At 43.1% G+C, this 25,189-nt stretch overlaps 1 protein-coding gene across 2 annotated transcripts in view; it reads right to left on the minus strand.

The window, feature by feature from the left end:
* The window catches only part of WDFY4 (WDFY family member 4), a 193,594-nt gene that overhangs the window by 97,493 nt on the left and 70,912 nt on the right, over positions 1-25,189 (minus strand). For both annotated transcript variants that reach the window (XM_064144766.1, XM_064144765.1), the window contains 15 exons: positions 22,882-23,113; positions 20,846-20,997; positions 20,233-20,344; positions 19,929-20,119; positions 17,799-17,951; positions 17,291-17,364; positions 16,297-16,458; positions 11,881-11,972; positions 8,802-8,901; positions 4,608-4,813; positions 3,303-3,472; positions 2,610-2,735; positions 2,226-2,387; positions 1,922-2,116; positions 345-462 (listed from right to left, as the gene is read on the minus strand). In XM_064144766.1, coding sequence (XP_064000836.1) covers positions 345-462; positions 1,922-2,116; positions 2,226-2,387; positions 2,610-2,735; positions 3,303-3,472; positions 4,608-4,813; positions 8,802-8,901; positions 11,881-11,972; positions 16,297-16,458; positions 17,291-17,364; positions 17,799-17,951; positions 19,929-20,119; positions 20,233-20,344; positions 20,846-20,997; positions 22,882-23,113 — 2,245 coding nt within the window. The remainder of the gene's footprint in view (positions 1-344; positions 463-1,921; positions 2,117-2,225; positions 2,388-2,609; positions 2,736-3,302; positions 3,473-4,607; positions 4,814-8,801; positions 8,902-11,880; positions 11,973-16,296; positions 16,459-17,290; positions 17,365-17,798; positions 17,952-19,928; positions 20,120-20,232; positions 20,345-20,845; positions 20,998-22,881; positions 23,114-25,189) is intronic.

Raw genomic sequence — 25,189 nt, forward strand, 5'->3', positions numbered from 1 at the left:
TATACCTCTCAGCAAGCCTATGAGTGAAGTAGACATCACTATTGTTTCCCTTTCGCAGACTGTAATTTAGTTCTTCTCACCAAAACATTTTATCTAGCTTCAAACTAGCACAAACTCCCTTTTGAAAGTTCAGGATCAGCTCTCAAAAAGAGATTTAAAAAAAAAAGTAAGGGGGCACTCTAGAAAAATGATAAAAATCCAGTAATTTATGCAACTGTCCAACAGCAGGAGTAAATGGACAGCTCAGATGGACTGTCCACCTACCTACTGTTATAAAATCTTTCTAGCTATTACAGCTATGTGCTAAGTATCAGATAGATAATAATTTGATTCTCACCACTCACCTCTTGGTCTTGTTTTCCCATCACCTTGACTGGTAACATGGAAGACATCCATAGCAGAGAGCAAAACTTTTGTTTGAAAATGTCTCTTATCCTCACTGGTGGCATCCTCTGGAGAAGCCTATATAGTGATTGCATAGATATTAGAACAGCAGAAAATCAGGTTGGAAATCAGACTCCAACTCACTTTCAGTGTTTATTCAAAGGCTTTTGATTTAATTGGATCTTTTCAAATTATTCCTGTTAAAAATTCAGACTTAGTAAAAGTTTTTCTCAAAGAAGCAAGCAAAAATTTCAAGAGATACTCAGTACTGTCTGAGGTAATTCAAAATATCCACCATTTCCCTTAAACACCTAGGCAATGTGTTAGGAAGAGGAAAGGGAAAACAACACAAAAAGAGCAAGGACAACAATTCCATTCACTTGCACACTTTAGCCCCTGATGTGGGCACAGGACACAGATGCCTTAAGCTGAGAAGTTATCTGTGAGAGTTAATCCACTGTTACATGCAAATGCAAAGATCTGGTGTACTTTGTGCAAAGGCAACATGCACCTCTCATACAGAGCTCACCAAGAGTGAGTGTATGGACAGTCATTGAACAGTGGATGAGACAGCAAAACCTCATGCTCTATCTAGGAAAACATGAAATCTTATGTACATATGCAGCTCATAGCTGGTAGCCAGCAACAGTCACCTACCCTCTGCACACTGAACACAAGGTTTTGCACAGTGCCACAACATGTGTTCACAAGTGGTTCCCAAAAGAACTTCCCCTCAGGGAATTCCAGGCCCATTTTTTAGGCTCAGGATTCAGATCCTCCTTCTATTTTAAATGGTACCAGGCCTTGGGCTGTTATTACATAAGTCTTCAGGGAACTGCTGCTCTGAAAGATGATTTAACTCACAACAGTTGCAGACAAGCTTTTATTCATCATTATTTGTACCACTAAGCTAAGTCTGCATCAGAAGTGACGTATGAGATACCTAGGCTATTGGCAATTTGGAGATGAAACCTAAATTTTACATTTTCCCTTTCTTCAGGGACTCTTTCCCATGCTTCAAGTAGTTAAAATTCCTTAACCAGACTCAGCTGCTACAGTTTATATTAACCTGTACTAAAAGTGAAGACAGTTCTTTTTCGTTTATTTGAACACTGCAAAGAAATTACCCTCTCATCGTAGAATCTCCTGTTCTCAAACTCAAGGGCTGCTCGAATGACAAGCAGGTATTATAAAGGAAAAGGGAATTCTTTTCATGCCTTACTTTAATATTAAATGTTGCTCCAAAAATGTCTTTGTTGTTGTCTAGGGCCAATGTTTTCCTACTTCACAGGAACACGAAGCAGGCAGAAAAAACTCTTCCTTGGGGAAAAGGTAGGAATTCTGTTCTAATAAGCCCAGATCTGCCAGGATGTAGTGGATGCTCTCTAAAAGCTGTGATCCCAGAATTATCCTGGACTATTGGGAGTACTGACTGAGTACACCTCTTCACCATTAGTCTTTTTTTGACTAGGCCATTATTGGGATACTGCATTTCTTGCAAGGAATAGCAACAGAGCCTGAGGACTACTAGAGAGACCTCAAGAAGCAGCTCAAGTGGATGCCCTTGTTTGTTTGCTGGGATGTTGAGAAGACTATCCATCAGGAGGACTCGCATGAAATCCCACGCTTGTTTCTTGGCAGGGTGTGGCAGGAGTGGGAGAGAGGAATCGCTGCAGCCTTTCCCTTCAGCAACGGCTGGGCCATCAGGAGCCAAAAGGCCTTCAGAGCCTCCCTGCAGAAGCAGACAGCAAGGCACTTGAACTCATAATCTTGCAACTTATTTTTCCTCTTAGCAAACCATCTCTCATCTGAAGGACTTTTGTAGGCTCAGATGCAAATACCTTGGGAGGTCCAGAATGGAAAGCAACCATAGCCAGAGTTTTCAAGAAGTCAGAGCAGTGCCACATGGGGTCCTGGATATAACTCTGATAGATCAGGCACAGAAACTGGATAACATTCCCTGGGTAGGCAATCTTCCAGGAGGCTTCTGCATCTGCAATAGGCTGAACACAGACAAACCTGCATCTAGTTAAGGCAGCATTCCTCTCATATAAGCTCATCTTTGATTCTCTCTATGTATGCCTAAGCAGTGTGGCCACAGAGAAGTCAGGTGGGGGCAAGATGAAAGCTAAGGCTTACAGGTAAAGACTGTCACTCATATCTATCAGTCTTGGGCAGTTTATTCTGCTGTTCACACTGTACTGTCCTTGCAACAAAATGCTTACCGTGTTCACAGTCACTCTAACCATTTCTAGCAGTAAAGCAGCTGCCTCTGTACACAACCCAAATTTGAGGACATTCTCTGTAAGGTGGTGCTGCAAGACCCACTGCAACATAGACTCAAGATCTTTCTGCAACAGGAGGAAAGATATTTCAAGAGACAGAGATTATATGAGATACATCAAAAACAATGCCTGCTGTCTCTACATCAGAGACACATCATCTTCACATCCCCACAACATCTTCACCTCCCACAGCTACTCCATCTCCTATTAAATGTCTTTCCCAAGGATAACACTAATAGATTGTCCTCTTCTGAAATATATCTTTGACATGACCAGAGCAAAAATGCCTCATGGCTTTTTAGGGCACTGAAGGAAAGTACCCAGATCTGCTAATTCTGAGATTTTAATGAATTTTGACAATGTAAGAACAGACATGGAAGCTAACCTGAGTTACCTTCTAAAACACAGTAGTTAAATAGCATTCAACACTTGCATGGACAAGTTCTTCTAAATGCAAATTTCCTTAAATCAAAGTTAACTTGCTTGATCTTTAAAGTAGGAATGACTGATTTGAACTATCACAAAACCCAGGAAAGGTTAACTTGCCTGAAAATCCTCTCACAGGAAAGGCCATAAAATGCCAAAGTAGTAAAGCAATAGAAGTTTCTTGCCTTTCCACTATTTTACTCATACCTTAGCCTCTTCAGGGGGGTCAGATTGCGGAGTTGCTAAAAAGAGTTCTGCCACTAGCAAGTAGATCTCAGGGATGTGGACATGATCAGTCAGACATCTTTGCAACACAGAAAATCCAAAAATCAAGAAGGAGCCATGGACAGGCGCTGGAGGGTGAGCTTTTAAATTATCTTCAAAGGAAAAGGAAAATATTCAGAGGAATTGTCTAACACCAGAAGAACTTTATCCAACATCATCCTCACTTGTCTGGGTCCCAGGCCACTCAGTCCTCTGCTCCACTGCAATAGTAACATTCTACAAAATTTCCCCTGACTAACAAATTGTCCCATTATCATTTTTATGCCGGATGTTATTCCTGAAATATTCTCCACAGAATCACAGGATGTCAGGGGCTGGAAGGGATCATCTTGAAGATTATCTAGTCCAGCCTTCCTGCCAGAGCAGGATCACCTATACCAGATCATACAGGAACACATCCAGGAAGGTCTTGAATATCTCCAGAGAGGGAGACTCCACAACCCACTTAGGGAAAAAATTCCTCCTCATGTTTACTTGAAACTTCCTATGCCTTAACTACCTTGCATTGCCCCTTGTCCTATCACTGGGCATCACTGAGCAGAGCCTGGCTCCATCCTACTGGCACTCATGCTTTACATATTTATAAACACTGATGAGGTCATCCCTTACTCTCCTCCAAGGTAAAGAGCCCCAGCTCCCTCAGGCTGTCCTCATAAGAGAGATGTTCCATTCCCTTAATCATCTTTGTGGCTCTGCACTGAACTATCTCAAACAGTTCTATGTCCCTCTTGAACTCAGAGGCCCAGAACTGGACATAGTACTACAGATGGAGCCTCACCAGGGCAGAGTAGAGGGGCAGGAGAACCTCTCTCGACTCACTAGTCACATCCCAGATTGGCATTGGCCTTCCTGGCCACAAAAACACCTTTGTCTTCCCTTTCTCAGAACCACTGGCCTAGTTATCAGAAAGAAAGCCAAACAAGCCTTAAAAAAATGGAAGGTTTCTGAACACCTCACAAGCTTATCACCTGCCTTGATTTTACGCAAGACTGAAAGACTCATTTTCCTGCAGCAACTAATCAGAAATGCCAGCCATTGTGCAAGGGAGAAACGATGCCTTCCACTCTTGAGTAAAGCAAAACTGAAGCACTAGGGCAAGCTTCCTCTAGAATTCGCATCAGCTGGTCTACTGAGATCAGTGGGCATTCTACTATTACCTACTTCAGAGATCTTTTGTCACTGAGTCTGATCAAAGGATTGTTTTGGGAACATTGAATCATCACATACCCATTAGAATACTCAACCCTGCAGAGCTATTTTCCAGCCAGCGCCCAGCCACTGTCCCCTCCTTGAATTTATTCAACAACGAACGATTGTGGAGGAAGCACAGAAGTAGCTTGACTCCTAGGACAACTGTGCTAGAGTGCAGATAGCTCTGTGTGAACAGTAGAAACCAGTCTGGTCCCAGTGCCAAAAATGTCTCTTCTTGTTCGCTAGGACATACAAGGACATGAAAACATGTGAAAGGAGACACGGTGGAAAACAAAGGAGGTTTTATTTAAAATTGTCTCTGTCGTTTGAACCTCAGGTTTCTCTAGAAAACATCTGATCAAAGGTGTAGTGCAACATATAGAATCACAAAAGATTTAACAACTGCCATCCACACAGTTCAAGCCATTTATTTCCCACTAAATCCAACCTTATATTTCTTTCAGATTAAAAAGAAGTCCTTCTGAGAGTGTGCATCAATTAGTGAGGTAAAACACATCACAGAATAGATCTTTCAGCCTGTGATACTGAAAATTCTGTCCTACGTTTTGAAGTCCAAGATGTGTTGTCGTGGAGGGCCTGTAGGCCTGAAAACAGGCTATTTATGTCCTGCCCTGCCTGGACATGTTTTAATGCCAGGACCCCTGGTTGTAAAGAGGTTGTATAAGCCCCCCTGGGGTAAGCCCATGTGATTCCCATATTTAGGGAAAGTCCAGGCAAGTGCTTTTGCCTATTATGGTAAGGTTTGGCTGACTGCCAAACTGATTGGTCATTCTAGTGGCCAAAGGAGCCATTAATCTCGGCCCACATTCAATAAATAGGGGTGCACAGGTAAACAATGTGGTCTGACCCTCATGCTTAGACCCTGATGGCTCAGACCCCTACTCGGATGCCATTGCTCACGCTCGGAGCCTCACTTGCAGCTCAGACCCTCATGCTCTGACTCACTTGCAGCTGCCTGCCTGTGTATCTTACTTGCAGAGCTCATTTAAGCCTGCCTATATATATGTGGAGCCCATAGTCTCCTAGCCAGCTGTGCACATCTGCATGCCACTGTGTTATCAAGACCAGATCCTGTATTGCCTGCCTTTACCTACGGAGCTCAGACTCTGTCCTGGAGTCCTGTATACCCCTGAATTCCTCTCCCTCCATGCTTTGAATGGGAGAGGAAAGGGCACAAACAGACCTGTTTCTCCCCCCCTGCCCTGCAGGCATGAAGGGGGGGAGCAAGGGGCCCTTCCAGCACGAGGGGTGTCCCCTATGCAGTGCCCATGCTGGAATCCGGCTGTAATTCGCTGTGGTCTTTGCGCCTAGGAAGTGGTAACTCTGCTCTTTGTCTAGGGAGGGTATAAATATTGGGGGACTTCCCGCCTTTGGGGAGAGATCTTGCCTGCCTGAGCATTGGTGCCTGCCTGAGACTTCTCCCCCTCTCACCTGGCCTGGATACAGAAAGAGCCCAACATCCCAAAGGACTGCTTCATTAGCGTCCTTTGTTCAGACCTTAATGACACTTAACGACTCTTCTAAGGCATTAGAAGACAGCAAGAGGACAGGCTGCGGGACCAAGTCAGCCTGATAGTGAGTTATTTTGGCTCAGCATTATTATTAAGTGGGAAACGCTATTCATTAACAGCTAAAGCCTTTTCCAACTTCTGACTTCCAAAACAGTCAGATTATCTATGGCATCCTGTAGATATTCTCAAAGGAACTGAATCTGGTAACTAAAACTAAATTCATTTCTGTATATAGTTTGGGGGCGGGTTTTCAGGAAAATAAAATAACTCTATTTTTGTATAAAATTCCTGACTCTGCCACATTAATTCCCTGCCTCCACAACAGATTCCCATCAGCCGCTCACATCCTGTGTGAGCACTGCCTATCATTGCCCAGTAAGTGCCATTGCTGCTGAGACAACCAGGAAGCAGACTCTGAATTGTCTGCACATACTATCGGCCTGCTAGCTGCACGAGAATCGTGCTCAACCTGCATGATAGCCTACTCCTGCACCTGAGATCCTGCCTGCTAAGAATCCCTGGACAGGGCATCCAAAAGAAGACAGCAGCACAAAGGCAGAGATTGCATCCTTCACCAGGAGAACCAGGTCAGAGACTATTTCCCCAGAAGCTGGGAAGATTCATCCTTTCCCCTCAAGCCGGGAGGATTCCAGCCTCAAAGTCCATGGGCAGAGATCCCCTGAAGTTTGGACACTAGGCATAGGCTGTGACATAGCCCTGGAGGGTGATTATTGATTAATAAGAATTGTGAGTAATTGTTTTGATGCCTCTGTAAATATCCGTTGCCTCTGTCATAGAGCAGAATTGGTCTCCAGCCTGCTCTGCTGGACAAATGGTGTATAGACCCCAGACAGCATTTGCCGCAGGGGAAAACTCCTCTCTCTGTTTATAGTTTGAATGTTTGCTAGTTAATTAATAAGTTACTGTACATATTTTATCCTATAATGTTTTCATAGCCATGTAAGAATCCTTTTAATATTAATATACAGTGGTTGGGGGCGGTGAGAGTTCAGAATATTGAGTTTAATAAATAAATATTTGTATATAATATTATCTCATCCCAATTAATTTCTCCCCTCCACTAAAATTGGCAGAATACCCCTCCGTGACATGTGTTAACTAATCAAAAAGCACAGTTGTTGCAGAGGGGGATTCCTCAGTACCTACGCCTTAATTAATTGGGGCAATATAAATTTTATATAAAAATATAGATTTATTAAATTCAATATTCTGAACTCTCGCCACCCCCAACCACTGTATATTATTATTAAAGGTCAGTACACGGTTATGAAAACAATTTAGGATAAAATATGTACAGGGAATTTGTTATTTAACTAGCAAACATTCAAACTATAAATAGAGGAGTTTTCCCCATGGCTTAATGCTGATTGGGATCTTTATGCTATTTGCCCAGCAGAGCGGACTGAAACTCTTTCTGCTCTATATCAGAGGCAACTTATATTACAGAGGTATCAAAGCTTTTACTCACAAGTCTTATTAATTATTAATCACCCTCCAGGGCTGTGTCACAGTCTATCTCTAATGTCCATTTCTCCAGGGTGTGTCACAGTCTATCTCTAATGTCCATTTCTCCCTCTGCCTGTGGGCTCTGAGGTTAGAATCTTCCCGGCTTGAGGGGGAGGATAAATCTTCCCAGTTTCTGGGGAAATAGGTTTTCTCTAACCTTTGCTCTCCTGGCAAGAGATGTGATCTCTGTCTTGGTGCTGCTGTCTTCTTCTGGATGCTGTGTCCAGGGATTATCAGCTGGCAGGGTTTCAGGAGCAGGAGAAGAACATCGGTGCTGTCTCTGGCACGGTTCTTCATGGCTTCAGGCCATGTGTGCAGACAATCCAGAGTCTGCTTCCAGGTTATCTCAGTGGCAGTGGCCTTTACCAGGCAATGATAGGCAGCGGGCACGCAAAGTGTGCACAGCTGCAATGGGGTCCGAGCTGAGCTGCGGGTAGGGTCACAGCACGTTGTTTACCTGTGTACCCCTATTTATTGACTGTGGGCTGAGATTAATGGCCTCTCTGGCCATTAGAATGACCAATCAGGTTGGCAGTCAGCCAAACCTTACCATAATAGGCAGAAGCTACTTGCCTGGACTCTCCCAAATATGGAGATCACATGGATTTGCCCCAGGGAGACACAAGCTGGGTGTGTGGGGGCTTACACAACCTGTTTACAACCAGGGGTCCTGGCATTAAAACATGCCCAGGCAGAGCAAGGCATAAACAAGCCCCTTTTCAGGCCTACAGGCCCTCCACAACAACAGTTACAGCACCCAGCCTTTCAGTAATACAAGGTAGGACTATAGTAACTATGTGCTCACAGTTATGATAAAAGAGTGCAGGTCATTCCACGTTAGAGTGAATTGATTTTCAGAGACAGTTAGCTGGGATTTCTTTGATTTTTGCAATGCAGAAGAAACAGCAACATCCAAATTTCTCAGAGAAATTTTCTGAAAACATGAATCTGTTTTCAAAATGGATGTCAGATGTGGGATCTGATCACACATTTGAGTGAACGTCAGATAAATTGTTGACAAATAATAACTCTGAATCCAGCCTGCTCTTACATACGATTACATTGAGGCTCAAACATTGTCAGTGTGCTTAGGCCTTGTCAAGCAACAGAAAAGAGGAAATCTAGAAGACAGAGATACTTACCTATGCCTTTCTAAATTGTTTCTACTTACTCAGAGGACAGATGAAGTTTGTCTGAGTGCATTACATCTAACAGCATCTTCAGTAATTGGTTTCGAAGCCAGATTGTCTTTCCAGATGTTTGGCTTAAGGCTACAAATATCAGAAAGTAATAAAGAGTAATGAAAAGACAAAACACATGTTCCATTGCTTTGATAAACAATCTTGTTTGCACCGGATTAGCCCAGTGGAAGTATTTGTATCAGTCTTTTGTAGAGTTAAAAGATGCAGACATCAGATTTTAGACACAAGAATTCCTTCTAACGTCAGAAATGATCAGTGCTTACACTGTCAAACTTTTGGAGTTACTTAACCCTCAGTCAGAATACATGTTGAATAATAGTCTAATGGAAGCAATCTCAAGCTAACTAGAGAGCAAAATGGAAATAGGCAATCTAACTTGCCTAGCTTTGTTGTCTATATACATACATATATATAATCATAGAATCAACCAGTTTGGAAGAGACCTCCAAGATCATCCAGTCGAACCTAGCGCCCAGCCCTAGCCAGTCAACTAGACCATGGCACTAAGTGCCTCATCCAGTCTTTTCTTGAACGCCCAGGGACAGTGACCCCACCACCTCCCTGGGCAGCCCATTCCAATGGCAAATCACTCCCTCTGGGAAGAACTTTCTCCTAACATCCAACCTAGACCTCCCCTGACACATCTTGAGACTGTGTCCCCTTGTTCTATTGCTGGTTACCTGGGAGATGAGACCAACCCCCACCTGGCTACAACCTCCCTTCAGGTAGTTGCAGACAGCAATGAGATAACCCCTGAACTGCCTCTTCTCCAGGCTAAACACCCCCAGCTCCCTCAGCCTCTCCTCATAGGGTTTGTGTTCCAGGCCCTTCACCAGCTTTGTCGCCCTTCTCTGGACAACTTCCAGCACCTCAACATCTCTCTTGAATTGAGGAGCACAGAACTGGACACAGTACTCAAGGTGTGGCCTGACCAGCGTTGAGTGCAGGGGAAGAATAACCTCCCTCATCCTACTGGCCACGCTGTTCCTGATGCAGGCCAGGATGCCATTGGCTCTCTTGGCCACCTGGGCACACTGCTGGCTCATCTTCAGCCTCCTATCTACCAGTACCCCCAGGTCCTTTTCTTCCTGGCTGCTCTCCAGCCACTCTGTCCCCAGCCTGTAGAGCTGCTTGGGGTTGTTGCGGCCAAAGTGCACTTGGCCTTGTTAAATCTTATCCCATTGGCCTCTGCCCATCCATCCAGCCTGTCTAGGAGAGCCTGCAGGGCTCTCCTACCCTCCAGCAAATCAACACCTGCACCTAACTTAGTGTCATCTGCAAACTTACTGATGCTTGACTCAATCCCCTGGTACAGATCATCAATAAAGATATTGAAAAGGACTGGACCCAGCACTGATCTCTGGGGGACACCACTAGTGAGTGGCTGCCAACTGGATGTGGCACCATTCACCACCACTCTGGCCATGCCCTCCAGCCAGTTCTTGACCCATGTAAGAGTGAATATAAACTAGAGTTTATTAATGTCTCCTTATTATTGTATATTGTTCAAAGGTGCGATAACCAGTCTAGTCTCAGCTGAAAGATCGTAATGAAAGAGCCAGCTGACTGCAAGTTCCTTCACCAAAGTTTAATGTAAACACTCAGATAATTTAAGTGGTGTAGAGCTCCATGTTATTAGTTGCTACAACTGTAAGTGTGGCAAAGCATTCACAGAAAATCCATGATGTCAAGTGAAATTTTATTCCTCATAACAGATGATTATGTTAGTTTTGGGGGCAATGTCAATTGAATGGCCTTCATTTTCCTGTAATCTATGAGATTCAGCATTGTGTAAATTCTGGATAATGTAGCCAAAGTACTGCTGGAGTGATAGGACAAACGGGGAACTTCCCCAGCAGGAGCAGGATCTTGTGATACGTCACACCTTCCTGGATATATACACAGGAACTGTTATTTCATTGTTCTTCACATTTGGCCCTTGTAGCAATATAAGTCTTCTCTACAATCTTAGGTCACCTCAGTGCAGCCTGTCTCTTTCCAGATGAAGCCATTTGAATTGTGTGCCTGTGAGAGTCTGATCCTCTCTCTTGTTAATCAACAAAGATAAAGATTGCATCGTCCCTCCTTAATCAACAAAGATTGCATCATCTCTCCTTAATCTTGTTACTTTTGGGACTCAGACTCGGTGCTTGGCCCAAAAGCTCAGAGATGCAAATCAACAGACAATACCTTTGAAACTCCTAGACCTCACCCTGGCTGGACTGCCCAGGAAGCCTCCATCTTATCTCAGCTGCCCCCAAGGGATGTGTATGCAGGGTGTGGACAGGTGTAGCCGAGAGAGGGCGGAGGCCCTCCCCCCGGCGACACCGGACCCCTGTGAATGTGTGAGAATGCACAGGAAGATGCCCTGGGGGGCTGCAGCTGGACACTGAGCAGAAAACTGTATAAAAAGGCAGGAGAAATGCCTGCCAAAGTGTGGCATCCTCACCACCCGTGTGGTATTCCCATCAGACCACCGGTGGCATCCCCACCAGACAAAGCGTGTCATTCCCAGCAGACCACCATTCCCACCGGACCAAGAGTGGCACCTCCATCGGACCACCGAGGGCAGACCATCACCAGACCACCAGAACTGCACACTGCCTGAAGAACCTCTGACAAACTCCACAGAAGATCATCCCTGGGCCACGCACCCGTCTCTCTCTCTCACTCCTTCATCTGCGACTGAGGGTAATATGCTCACAGCCTTTTACCCTTCCCTGTTCCTTCTTTTCTTCTCCATCTATCTCTTTATCTTTCTGTCTCCCCCTTTTCCCCTCTCTCCCTCCGTTTTGCCCAACCTTATCCTTTAATAAACAGTTTCATGGTGATATCTGGTCTCGTTTGCACCTTAATTTCACAACACGGAATCCATAAGAACTGGTCTAGCTACTCTGGACAGAGATACTGTTAATCTCTGCTCCTCCGGACCTTGACAGTGCCTTCCTGCCATTGGAGGCAGAAAGCACTATGTTGCTCTTAGAGCACATCATGCCCTAGGGAAGTTCTTTAGTTGTCTGCCAGAACACATGTGCAAAAGCTCCTCACCTTCATTGGGTGTCTCAGTCACACCATCCAGACAAGTCTGATTTTCATCCACAGAAGAAGGTTTCAAAGTGTAAACGAGGAATAATGCAATCCTTACAGAGAAAGAGAGAAGCAGGTTTGGTCAGCAGAAAAGCAGACGTTAATTTAATTACTGTGAGATTAAAATAAATTCTCAGTACTCATTAACGATTACAGTTAGTGACGAGCATTGGAAATCCTAATCACCACAGAAACAGGAATGCAAAAGTTCATAAACTAGAAAGAAAATAAAACTGTATTTATCTACAAATGCAAGTAACATCTATTCTATCATGGAAATATTTTGCTTTTTATCTGTTAATTTTGAAAGACTTTCACCATGAGGAAAGCAATACTGAGTTAAAGACTCTGTTCATATGAAATACTCTGAACTGCCTGTGACATTCAGATACCCCTGTTATCACCACTTGGTTTCCAAGCACAAAAAGGAAAACAGAGAACCTCAGCAGAGAAAACTCAGGGAGAAGGAACGACAGTCTCTGCAGTTTGCTTTAACACATTACCTGAAGAGGTGATTAGGTACAATCAGCATGGTTTCATCAAGGGCAAATCCTGCCTGACAGACTTCTATCCACAGGTTACAAAATTAATAGATCAGGGGTGAGCAACTGAGGTCATTTATCTGGACCTGAGCAAGGCTTTTGACACTGTCCCGCACTACATCCTAGTCTCCAAGCTGGTAACACATGGGTTTGATGGGGGGACCACTAGATGGATAAAGAACTGGCTTGATGGTTGCACCCAAAGAGTGGCTGTCAATGGGTCCATGTCCAAGTGGAGGCCAGTGACAAGCACAGTCCCTCAGGGATCAGTCCTGGGAGCAGTCTTGTTCAACATCTTTGTTGGTGCCATGGACAGTGGCACTGAGTGCACCCTCAGCAACTTTGCTGATGACACCAAGCTGTGTGGTGCAGCAGACACACTGGAGGGAAGGGATGCCATCCAGAGGGACCTGGACAGGCTGGAGAGGTGGGCACAATCCAACCTCATGAGGTTCAACAAGACCAAGTGCAGGGTGCTGCAGTTCGAGTTTGAGGCAATCCCAAGCACAAATCCAGGCTGGACAGTGACTGGCTGGAGAGCAACCCTGAGGAGAGGGACTTGGGGGTGCTGCTGGATGAGAAGCTCAACATGAGCCAGCAGTGTGCACTTGCAGCCCAGAAAGCCAATCAGACTCTGGGCTGCATCAGGAGAAGTGTGGCCAGCAGGGAGAGGGAGGTGATTCTCCCCCTCTACTCTGCTCTGGTGAGATCCCACCTGCAGTACTGCATCCATTTCTGCAGCCCCTATTGCAAGAGGGATTTGGAGATGCTGGAGTATGTCCAGAGAAGGGCCACTGGGATGATCAGAGGGCTGGAGCACCTCTCCTATGAGGACAAACTGAAAGAGTTGGGGCTGTTCAGTCTGGAGAAGAGGAGGCTCCCATGTGACCTTATTGTGGCCTTCCAGTATCTGAAGGGAGCCTACAAAAAAGCTGGGGAGGGACTATTCAGGATATTAGGGAGTGACAGGACTAGGGGGAATGGAGCAAAGCTGGAGATGGGTAGGTAAACCAGAGGTAAACACATAAAACAAGCACAAAGGGGAACAACAGACCTGGTGCCATAAAGTCTGGCCTGCCCAGGACCCCTGATTAGGTAAGGTAGTTGTATAAGCCCCACACACCCAGCTCGTGCCTGCCTAGTGTAAGGCCCACGTGATTCCCGTATTTGGGAGGTCCAGGCCTGTGGCTTTTGCCTATTATGGTAAGGTTTGGCTAACTGCCAACCTGATTGGTCATTTTTTAGTATCCAAAGGGCCATCAATCTCGGCCCACATTTAATAAATAGGGGTACACAGGTAAACAATGTGCTCAGGCTCCCCCGCATGGATCACTCATTTGCTCGGGCTCCCTTGCTCAGGCTCACTCTCTCACTTAAACTCACCAGCGCTGCTTTTTGTTTATGCCTGCCTGCATGCCCACCCGCAGTGCATCTGCCTTATGGAGCTCAGTCTCCCAGTCAGCCGTGCACACCTGCACACCACTGTGGTGAGTTATCAGGACCAGATCCTATGGAGCTCAGTCTCCCAGCCAGCCATGCACACCTGCACTCCCGCTGCATTATTATTGCCCGATAAGTGCCACTGATGCAGAGTTACCAGGAAGCAGACTCTGCATTGTCTGCATGCGATTGGCCTCTGTAGCCAGTCTGACACCATGCTGACACTGCACAGCATCGTACTCCTCCTGCACCTGAGGTTCCTGCCTGCGAATCCCTGGACAGAGTGTCCAGGAGAAGCCAGGAGTCAAGGGCAGAGATTGCATCCTTTGCCAGGAGAACATGATCAGAGACTGTCCTTTCCCCTGAAGCTGGGAAGATTCCATTCTCAAAGTCCATGGGCAATGAGTCCCCTGAAGTTAGGACACTGGCATAGGCTGTGACATAGCCCTGGAGGGTGATTGATAATTAATCAGAATTTATGAGTAAATGCTTTAATGCCTCTGTAATTTCTATTGCCTCCTGCCATAGAGCAGAAAAAGCTTTCAGCCCACTCTGCTGGGCAAGCAGCATATCGACCCCAAGTGGTATTTGCTGCAGGGAAAATCCTCTCTCTGTTTATATTTTGAATTGTTTGCTAGTTATTAATAAGTCATGGCTTGATATATTCCTAGAATGTCTTCATGACCACGTAGATCCTTTTAATATTAAAATACAGTGGTTGGGGGTGGCAAGAGTTCAGAATATTTAAGTTAATAAATATATATTTTTATAGAATATTATTTCGCACCAATTAGTTTCTCTCCTCTGGCACAATCGATGTAGGCGGCAGAATACCCCTCCGCGACAAGGCACTTTTTAGGCTATTAGGTAGTGACAGGACTAGAGGGAGTGGAGCAAAGCTGGAGGTGGGGAGATTCAGAGTGGCCATGAGGAGGAAGTTGTTCAAACATGAGAGTGGTGAGAGCCTGGAATAAGTTGCCCAGGGAGGTGGCTGAGGCCCCATCCCTGGAGTTGTTTAAGGCCAGGCTGGATGGGGCTCTGGCCAGCCTGATCTAGGGCAGGGTGTTCCTGCCCATGTCAGGGGTACTGGAACTAGATGATCCTTGTGGTCCCTTCCAACCCTGACTGATTCTATGATTCCAAGGATAGATTTATGCGACACACTTAGTGAAAGTTCATAACCTCCTCCTGAAAACAAGAAGGGCATTTCTTAGGGAACAGAACACTGCTTGCTCTGCAGGAATGATCCACAGAAGACTTCCCAAAAATCTAAAGTCTCAATAGTCTAAAATGTCAAAAGTCTATGACCAAAAAAAAGGCTTGCAGTGCTGATGAGAGTCTGCTAGAGTGTCTGCTGTCCTGGAGCTAGAAGGCCAGGGATTGCCTTTAGCCCCTTGCTCAGCACTCATGGGCCTGACAACCAAACTTCCACTGAAAAACAAGTCCTGAGATTGTAAGAGAAATACTCATTCACGCCCTTTATCGCATGGCAAGTTTTACGTACTACATCCACTACCCACATCTGCATGAACAGCAGCAACAACAAAAAAGGTTAATTCATACAAGGCCAGGATAGGAACATACATACAGGTAAAACCAGCTAGAAAGCAGTAAATTCACATATTAGCTTACTCTCTTGTAACTACTTGAGCTGCTCATACTTTTCAAGAGAGCTAAAGGCTGACTGCAAAGAACACAGGTTTGACATGCAAGTTTCTACTTTTGGACAAAGCACTTTAAAAACAGAGCTCTCAGCAGTGCAGTGCATTTTCCTGGAGTTAGGTGGTTGTAGACAGCATTGTGTGGGCCTTCCTCAGTTCAGAAGCTACAGGCTGATGCATGTAGGCTGAGAATATAAAATGGATTGATGCTTACATTCCTTGGAAATCAAACATGGATTTAAACTCTTTGCTTCATGGAATCCTAACTAACATAACTGATTGAAATTCAAGAACAATATGGGTAGTTTCCGGGATATGAACCAAACCAAGAGAACTAGGTACATAGTTGCTGGGAGCCAAGCTGCAATACCATAGTAATTGCAACAGTTTAGGGACAGGCTACAACAAAACCAAATACTAAGTACAGCCTTTGAGTAGTCTCAGTAATACCAGCAGAACTGTTTGTGCCATCATTGTAAGGGTCACCACCCAATTCATCTTCACGTGAAAAAAATGGTTGCACTGAATGCTGTTTTGAAAGCATGAAAAGGTCTTTCATTGCTGAAGATCCTGCAGTTGCCAGAGATCTGAAGGCTCTTACCAAAGATCAGGTGAGAGGAATTGTACTATAGAGCTCAAATACTAGCAGGAGGGAATTCTACTGTAGCTCTCCAGTACTAGCAGGAGTATAGCTCATCTGCAAACTGAGAAAAACCTGTAGACTGGAAAGTTACCTGAGAACATCTCTTCTGTTAAAGTATCCTTGCAACAGATGGGAGAGAATTTTGCAGGCCACAATGATCTGGGAGGTACTGATTTCAGGATCATTGAAGAGGAAAATGAGCTTGGGCACCATTTGCACCTGGTAGGCAACTGCAGCATTCTGACAACCATCTCTGTAAAAAAAGTGTGCAAGGGCTATTAAAAGCTTTTACTGGAAAGAGCCAAATTTGCTGGGTTTCAGCTAAAAGGATTCTCAGGTTGCACTAGTACTTTGTACCTTTGGCTTCTAATGTTGCCTGGAAACATTTCAAGTGACATCAGACAAATTGAGTATGTGTCAACAATGGAGATCTGAAGACTTATATCTATGTCCTCTACCCTTCCCATCTGCCCTCTGCCTTAGCAAAAGATGCAATGAGTTCAAAGAAAACAACATTATTGAATTTTCAAGCGGTGAGTTGGTGGTAATAGGTGTTATTCTTGTAAAACTCAACAAAGGACACCATACAGTTCTGCACAGAGCTCACTGGTCCCTAAAAAAGAGTAACTTAGCATCCTGCTCTACTCAGCCCCTCCACCATGTTATCTGAAGACACATGCTATGTGTCTTCAGATACAATAAAGACTATTACAGTTGAATAAGGAAGTATACTATTACAAAATGCCTTCCTCTGCTATGTTTTGGCTTTAAACAGAACTACAATTTTATTTATTTTTATACATATATATATGTGTGTGTGTGTGTGTGTTATTTCATACTCAGTTCAAACATTTAGCTCTATACAGCAGTGGTTCCATGTAAACCAGGTCATGGGATAGGTTTTCTCATTCTGGCCCCACAGTTATCTCAGGAGATGACCAAATCAGTAACTCCAGCCTTGAAAGAGCAATATAGGAATGAATCACACCCAGAGCCCACTGATTCCACTAGGACTGGATCTTTTATCCATCTCATAGTTCCAGCTTCAGGTTAGAGATGTGCTTGTTCCACACTAGCTACTATACCTGGAGGACTGCAAGATCTCCACAAGATGTGAAAAAAGAGCAAGGTCAAGATTTTCTGGAGCTTTCCTCCAAAGCTGAAAGACAAAGGAAAACATAGATTTTACTGCTCTGCTGAGCTGAAAGGACAGTAACCTGTGGCAGAGAAAGACGTATATGTAGTTCAGGAAGTATAACATCATAAACTCTCAGTTGTTTCTGTAGTGACAACTTGCAGAAAGTGGAAAATCTCTGCCAGTGTGAGGAAGAGCTGCTCCTGAGTTAGCCTGAGAAGCACATCCTGCAGGGTCTGCAAGAGCATTCCAGAACCTGCACCAGGGCATAGCGGAGAGCCTTGATGACAAACAGTCTGCCATTTCAGAAGCTCCCACCTCCCTGATGTGTGGAAAATCACCACACACCAGCTCATCCCAAATATTGGATGCAGGAGGTGCTATGAACAAATCAAATCTTATAGTATAAAGTCATCTTTAACACAGCCAAACCCTCAAACTAACATCAACAAGTTTACCTCAAAGTTGCAGAGAACATACTGAAATGCATTATAATTCTTGATCACTGAAGACTCGAAGCCAAGCTCAGCTGTGCCCACTAGAGAGAATATTAACTGTAAAATCCTGTTATTTAACAGCTGTGTCTTCTTCTTCAACAGGTAGGCTAGTAACTGGAAAAAAAGAATGAGAGGGAGAGAAAGAAAGAAAACTTCATAGGTCTGTCTGTACCGCTGAGTATAAATCTATATTTATAAACTAAAATGCAACACAACTTTTTAATTCAAGATGAATGTGCAGTTTACTTGCAGTAGTCGTGCGTGTATACATCTTACATAAGCATCGTGAAGACAGTGAAGATTTCAGCCCAAGCATAAAATTTTATGCAGTAAATGAAAGTATAAGTTATTGGAAGAGTTTGACAACCCTGTGGAATGGTCAAATAGTAGTTGCTTGAAAATGGTGTTAGTTTTGATTTTAAAAGTTGATGTTGACCTCTTCAAATGAAAGGCATTTGTGTGAAACACTGCCAGTTTCTCAGATAAAATTACTCGGTGATACAGTGAGGAAAATGTCCTGAAAGCCAGTACATTTTTAATAGGTTAAGAGGAACAGACATTCATTCAAAGATATATATCAAGACATCTTTTTATTAGTTGGTTGTTTAAAAAAAAAAGGTTCAGACATATAAGTGAAGAGCAAAACTTTGCACTGTGGTGATCAGTCTCATGGAGAGCACACTAGTTAGCATCAAGTTGAAAAGGATGGCTTGTACACAGTTCACCTACAAGAAAGGATTTGGCAAGCAATATCTTAGTATGATAAATAAACTCACAGGTTTAAGTTGGAAGGGACCTTGAAGATCATCTAGTTCCAAACCTCCTGCCATGGGCAGGGACAAGGCCTCATCCAAACTGGCCTTGAAAACTTTCAGGGAGGAGGCATCCATGGGAAACCTGTTCCAGTGTCTCACCATCCTCACTGTGAAGAATTTCTCCCTAATATCTAGTCTAAATCAACCCTTGTCAAGCTTAAATCTGTTTCCTCTCATCCTGTCACTGCAAGCTTTTGTAAAGAATCCCTTCATGGCTTTCTTACAGGACCCATTCAGGTACTGGAAGACCATTGTAAGGTCTCATAGGAGCTTTCTTTTCTCTAGGCCAAATAGCCTCAACTCCCCCAGCCTGTCCCCATAGCTGAGGTGCTCCAGCCCTCTGATCATCTTTGTGGCCCTCCTCTGGACCTGATCCAGCAGTTCAATGTGCCTCTTATGCTGGAGTCACCAGAACTGAGTGCAGTACTCCAGATAGGGCCTTGTGAGAGAAGAGTAGAGGGGCAGAATCTCCTTTCTTGTCCTGCTGGTCACACTTCTCCTAATTCATGTTTATAAACAATTCACAAACTAGGGAAATGGAAACTTTGTAGTAAATTGTTGATGAAGCCCTAGTGTTAAGAGTGTCATTAGGAATCATCTCTGTTGAAGAGACTTCTCCATTCTATAAGACTCTGCTTAGTTTACACAGCATGAAGTAAATGATACTGAACTGAAACTTCACGCTTGAGACTCAACTCATCCAGTAAAATACGTATGGGGCTTAAATACAACTAAAGTCTTCAGTTTGCACAGCTTTAAGGTTTGAGAGTTGAATTTAGGACAGACTTAATCAACAAAATCCAGATAGAACTTACTTATGAACAGTTCCTAATAAAATGAAGACCCAGACAGCACTACACTGAGCAGTCTATAAAAAGAAATCTCAAACTAGACAAGCTAAGGGGAGGAAGCAGACCTGCCTGAGAAGTGGCCTCTTGTGAGAGGGATCAAATGTGTTGGTAAAAGGTAAAGGACAAGTCACTCACAAGTGTGCTGCGCTAGCTTATTTAGTTTACTAGATTGTGTCTGACCAAGAGGCATCTGTCCTCATCTTCTCATCATCAGATACACCATTAGAGAGGTTTCCAGAAATTGTAAACTTAGGATTTGGAGCATTATCCTACATCCTCTTCTTGAAGATGTCATAACTTAAGATGATCCAAACATAAACGTTAATATCCAGGATGTGTTTGGTTTGTTGTCATTTATAGGTTTTAGAATAAAGTTCTCCAGGGCAAACACTATAACCAGAATGAAAGAACAAAAAGGTATCTACCTGGTATCCATGCATGTGCCTCATTAATTTTTCACTCATTGGGCTACTGTTCAGGATGCAGTTCAGGACTTTGACAGCTGCATACATGGTGTGGTCATCGCAGGCCATAGCAATGAGACCCAGGAGAATGGCAGGACCTCCAATGAAGTTCAGGCTAGTAGCTGCTGGAGAGGACTGGAACACTCTTACCCCTAGGAAATTGCAGCATTACTCTACCAGGAATTTACATGGACAAAGTCTGTTATTGGACAGAGAGAGGCCCAAATCTTTAAAAACATGAAACATTAAGGCATTGTGTATTTACCATATTGTCCCACAGCAACTGACCCAATTGTCCGCAAGGAACCTGAGAGGTGTCCAGCAATGTTCTTAGCTAGGAATATTGGAGTGGAACTGTCCCGAGAGTTAATCCCTATCTAAAACAGACAAAAGACATACTAAGAAAAAACATGGAAGTATTTTGGATTGTATTATTACTTTTAGTCTAGGAGAACTATTATTTTTCCTTCAAAGTTGATTGTTTGAACATTCACTCATCTAAAATATCACATAGCCTCTTTACTTTGCTGCATCAGTAGGCCTGGCATGCTAGAATAGCATGTGAAAGGTCATTGTGAAGGCATGAAGAAATCACAGACTGAAACAAATTATCATTGGACCTGAAAATTATGGCTTCAATTGCTGTTTCAAGACAGGCATTTAGCACTGCATTCATATTGTCCAATCTATTCCTCTCCAGAGATAAAAACAAAACTGTGAGCAGAATAAAGGAGTGGGAAAAGAAACTGGGGAGTCGATGGGGAGAGTAGAATAAATCACTGAAGGTACACAACTAAGAAAAAGTTGTGAACTTTGTTCTGGGAACCTATTAGAAACATGGAGAAAAGTGTTTAAGACAAACGAGGGAAACTTGTGACCTCATTGGCAATCAGCCGGCCATCCACTTCATTGTAGGTGCTCTTTATATCTTGAATCGTAGTGATTGATGAGCTCATGGCATTGATTCCAAAGGAAATCTTCTCTTCTGCCACCAGAGGTGTAGGATTATGATCACTGTACTGGTCCTCACCTGAAAAGAGAGAGTGTATTAAACTCTGAAGAAACTTTGTATGCTCAGCATATAAGACAGGAGAGAGACAAAAAATAGCTTGAGAAAACCAAAGTTTAGATGGGAACTTGTCTTTGACTTAACTGTAATGAGAAAAAAGCCCTCAGTTTTTGCAAGACAATCTATAACAGCTTGCCAAAGTAAGCACCAATAGGAGATGCTTCCTTAGGTTATTGCTTTTTACAGACCCTATATTGTGTCCCAGTATCTCATGGAGCTAAGAAAAGTTCAGAATAAACCCTTCTCTGTCCACACAAATAAAATTTGTGGGCAGAAAAAAAAACAACCCAAAACTGAAAAAAAAACCCACATTTCAGAGTCCTTGAATGTTACTGGAAGCTTTCTCAGAGGTACTAGGAGCAAGGCTTCATGTGGATGGAAATGAACAGAGGTAGAAGTTCAGACTGGGAAACAACTGATTTATGAATTTGTTTATCAATGATGGTGATGCAGCCATTACAGGCAAAAAGAATTAGTATATATTCTGTGTTAACTAGAAAGAAATGCACCCAGACCATGTTGCTTCCAGTAGGATGTAGACTTAAGGGTAACCTGCTCACAGTTGCTGCTGATCAGTGAAAAAAATGGAGACATCAGTAAGAAAAAACACAACACTGCTGAAACAATTAAAACTGCCACTCACAAAGTAAAAAAAATCCATTTTAAAGAAAAAGCCATAATTTTTATTTCTATTTTTCTGAAACATTTAAGTAAAATTTTTCATTAGAAAATTAGGGCATTTTAATGGAATACAGATATATCAGGTGCCATCTCCCTTCCTTGTGGTCCCCATCACTGTCCCAAAAAGACAAGATATCCAAACTCAACGAAACCAAAACAAAACAAACAAAACAAAATCAATCAAACAAACAAAAAAACCCCAAACTAACAAACAACAACAAAAAAAAAAAAAAGAGAAAGAAAGGAAGAGAGAGATCACAATTACAATATTACATCTTGTATAGTGCTCTGTGATTTCCCAGCATCAGAGCATCACTGGAGTCAGATGGTTTCAATAGACGATTAGTATTAAAGTCCAGCTGGGAAAAATCCATGAGCGCCTTAGAGACTCAGCTCTTAAAAAGGATAAAATCCTCCTGAGCTCCACTAGTAATATTTTTATTTTTGAGCTGTATTTTGACATAATTTCTCTTTCAAAAGGCCCTTCTTGTACTCAACTTGTAGATATATTTTTTTGTCAATCCAGTATTCTAAAGGAGAATTTAGTTTTAGCCTTAAGGCTGGACCATGGTGAGATTATTCTACTCTTTTCAAATGAAAGATGATGGTGGCAATTCGTGTTCTGCTCTAGCAGAGGGGCAAACCTATCACTTATTGAACAAACAGTGATCAATAACTGAAATGTTTTGTCTGCCTGTTTACTAATTGAAGCTAACAGTATACTTTAGTTAAAAAGCCTCTTCATTAAATGGAATGTAACTTATTCCCCTATCTGCCCGGTGCTCTCTCCTACTCTGCAGGTATTTGCAATTAAAGATGATGCTTTCTTTTTCTGCCATGTGTTTTCTGTGCATCACAAATGGAGTGTGAGTCTCAACTCAAGCTGTTTCTTTAATATGTGCCTAAGAGAAACTGCAATCTTGCATATCTCAAGGATATATTACCCCTCTCTATGCTCAGTCTTTCTCTGCCGCTTCATTACCGCCTTCCTCTTTCCTTTTCTGCCCAATTTGCAGCATGTTAGAAGATGCTCATGGTATCTTATTTTGTAATAAGGAGTTCCAGACTTTCAGAGATAGCTCTAGGCACAACTGGAGATTATAAGAATAAAAAGACAATGGCCCTGACAGATAAACAGTGGTGGATATGAGAATGGTCACATACCTTGAAGCTGTACTGCTTGGAAATTGCTACAATACTGTGGGCCCAGCCTATTAATCACTTCTATAGTTTTCACAGAGATGGCTTCTTCAAATAAGTATGTAGGTCCAAGGCGCCAGGTCAAGGAAGATTTCTGTTTCCAAATCCGAGGACTAGCTATGTACCCATAGACATCAATAAAGGAGGAAGGCTCCATGGAAATACAGCTACCTGGTAAGGGCTGGAGATACTGCATCTGTAACAGAAGAAGAATTCACTGAAGGTACAAAATACACTCAGGGAGCCTTAAGATCTTCTTGTCCCTTGCAAGGTACTGCTTACCTCTTTCCTCAAGGAAGTCTCAGTCAGCTGTGCAACACAACTAGCAATCACTGTTTAGAAACTGGACTTATAAGTATCATAAACAATCATTTTTGGAAATTCAAGCTTACTTTTTTGTTCAAAAACCAAAATAATTTCAAGTGTAAGCAAAGAAAAATCCTATCTTGGAGTCAGACTTACTTTTGCTGTTCTAAACTTGAGTATTGTGTTCAGTTCTGGGCCCCCCAGTTTAAAAGGGACGTTGAGATGCTTGAGCGTGTCCAGAGAAGGGCGACAAGGCTGGTGAGAGGCCTTGAGCAGAAGCCCTATGAGGAGAGGCTGAGGGAGCTGGGATTGGTTAGCCTGGAGAAGAGGAGGCTCAGGGGTGACCTTATTGCTGTCTTCAACTATCTGAGGGGTGGTTGTGGCCAGGAGGAGGTTGCTCTCTTCTCTCAGGTGGCCAGCACCAGAACGAGAGGACACAGCCTCAGGCTGCGCCAGGGGAGATTTAGGCTGGAGGTGAGGAGAAAGTTCTTCACTGAGAGAGTCATTGGACACTGGAATGGGCTGCCTGGGGGGGTGGTGGAGTCGCCGTCCCTGGAGCTGTTGAAGGCAAGGTTGGACGTGGCACTTGGTGCCATGGTCTAGCCTTGAGCTCTGTGGTAAAGGGTTGGACTTGATGATCTGTGAGGTCTCTTCCAACCCTGATGATACTGTGATACTGTGATAACTCTGTGGATTTCATTACAAAAAGCAAATTCACAGATCACAGCTTCTACTAGGCACCTAGAGAATAAGGAGTTTTTGAAGAGTGTAGGGTGTCTAAGCATATCAGACACCTTCAGTGAAATCAGCATAGTTTAATAAATGGTACTATTTATTTGGTGTCAAAAAAAGGATTCAGCCTCCTAAATGGAGTCTATTAATTTATTTAATTGTGGGAAGCTTTAATAGGAAGCTTTTGAAATATTTTTGGTAGTTCAGGGCTTAGACCTGCCTTTAACAATTTACTGTTGAGAGACTCCTAGCATCTGCTGATCTCTGGCTACTGAGATGTAGAAGACAAGACTGGTCAAGAATAGGAGGCAGAAGTCAATATTTGAGTGAACAAATATTAAGTGTGAAGCAACAAAATAATATCCTCCCTACTCCCCAGCTCCACCATCCAAAAATCGCTTGGTACTGTCAACAACCTCTATGCAAATCTGATTTCTTCCTCAATCTTTCCTTCACTGTGCACATAAATATGAAGGCTTGCATCATGTCAGAGACCTCAGCACTGGGACAGCATTTTATTTACTCATGGCTTGTTTCATGTATTATGAACTATTCACTGTATGTTAAACACATTTGCTGTGAATTCTTTAATCAATTGCAATGTTTAGTCCTAGTTTTATTGATGACTTTCAGTCTCATCTGAAGGAAGGCAAATGAAATTAAATCTTCATTCTTGAAATGAGTATAGGTCCCAAAAGGCATTTAGAAGACAGATCATTTTTCTCAAATATGAGAAAGAGCATATTTGGAATTAAACAGGTTGCTTTTATAAAGGAAGCATAAAACACATAAGTGAGCTTTGCATGTGTTGAGATTGATTTGAAATAAGGGAACAAGAAGGAGGAGTATATAAGAGAAGAAAGTTATAAATTTCAGTGAATAGAAGGATTCTATTCAAAAACAAACCCAAAAAAATCCCCAACCAGAGCTGCAATATAAGCAGACTACATTTCAGTATTGCCAACCAGTAGCATTCAAAATCCAAAAATCAAATCTGAAAAATACTTTGTGATTAGATTCAAAACCAGGAGCATGATGATAAAATTATAAACTAGGAATTCTTCTCATTTGCCCTGTAGATTTTACGAGCCCTTCAGGTGCATTTTGATACTTTTCTCCTGGCATCTCATGCAACCTGAGGAATTCACCATTTCAGAACTGACTCCTATATAACACATAGGTCACAAATACACAATGTTAGGGGAGATACTAGCTACATCAACACTTGCAATGA

This window comes from Pogoniulus pusillus, chromosome 6, assembly GCF_015220805.1.
Source record: "Pogoniulus pusillus isolate bPogPus1 chromosome 6, bPogPus1.pri, whole genome shotgun sequence".
Classification (NCBI taxonomy): Eukaryota; Metazoa; Chordata; class Aves; order Piciformes; family Lybiidae; genus Pogoniulus; species Pogoniulus pusillus.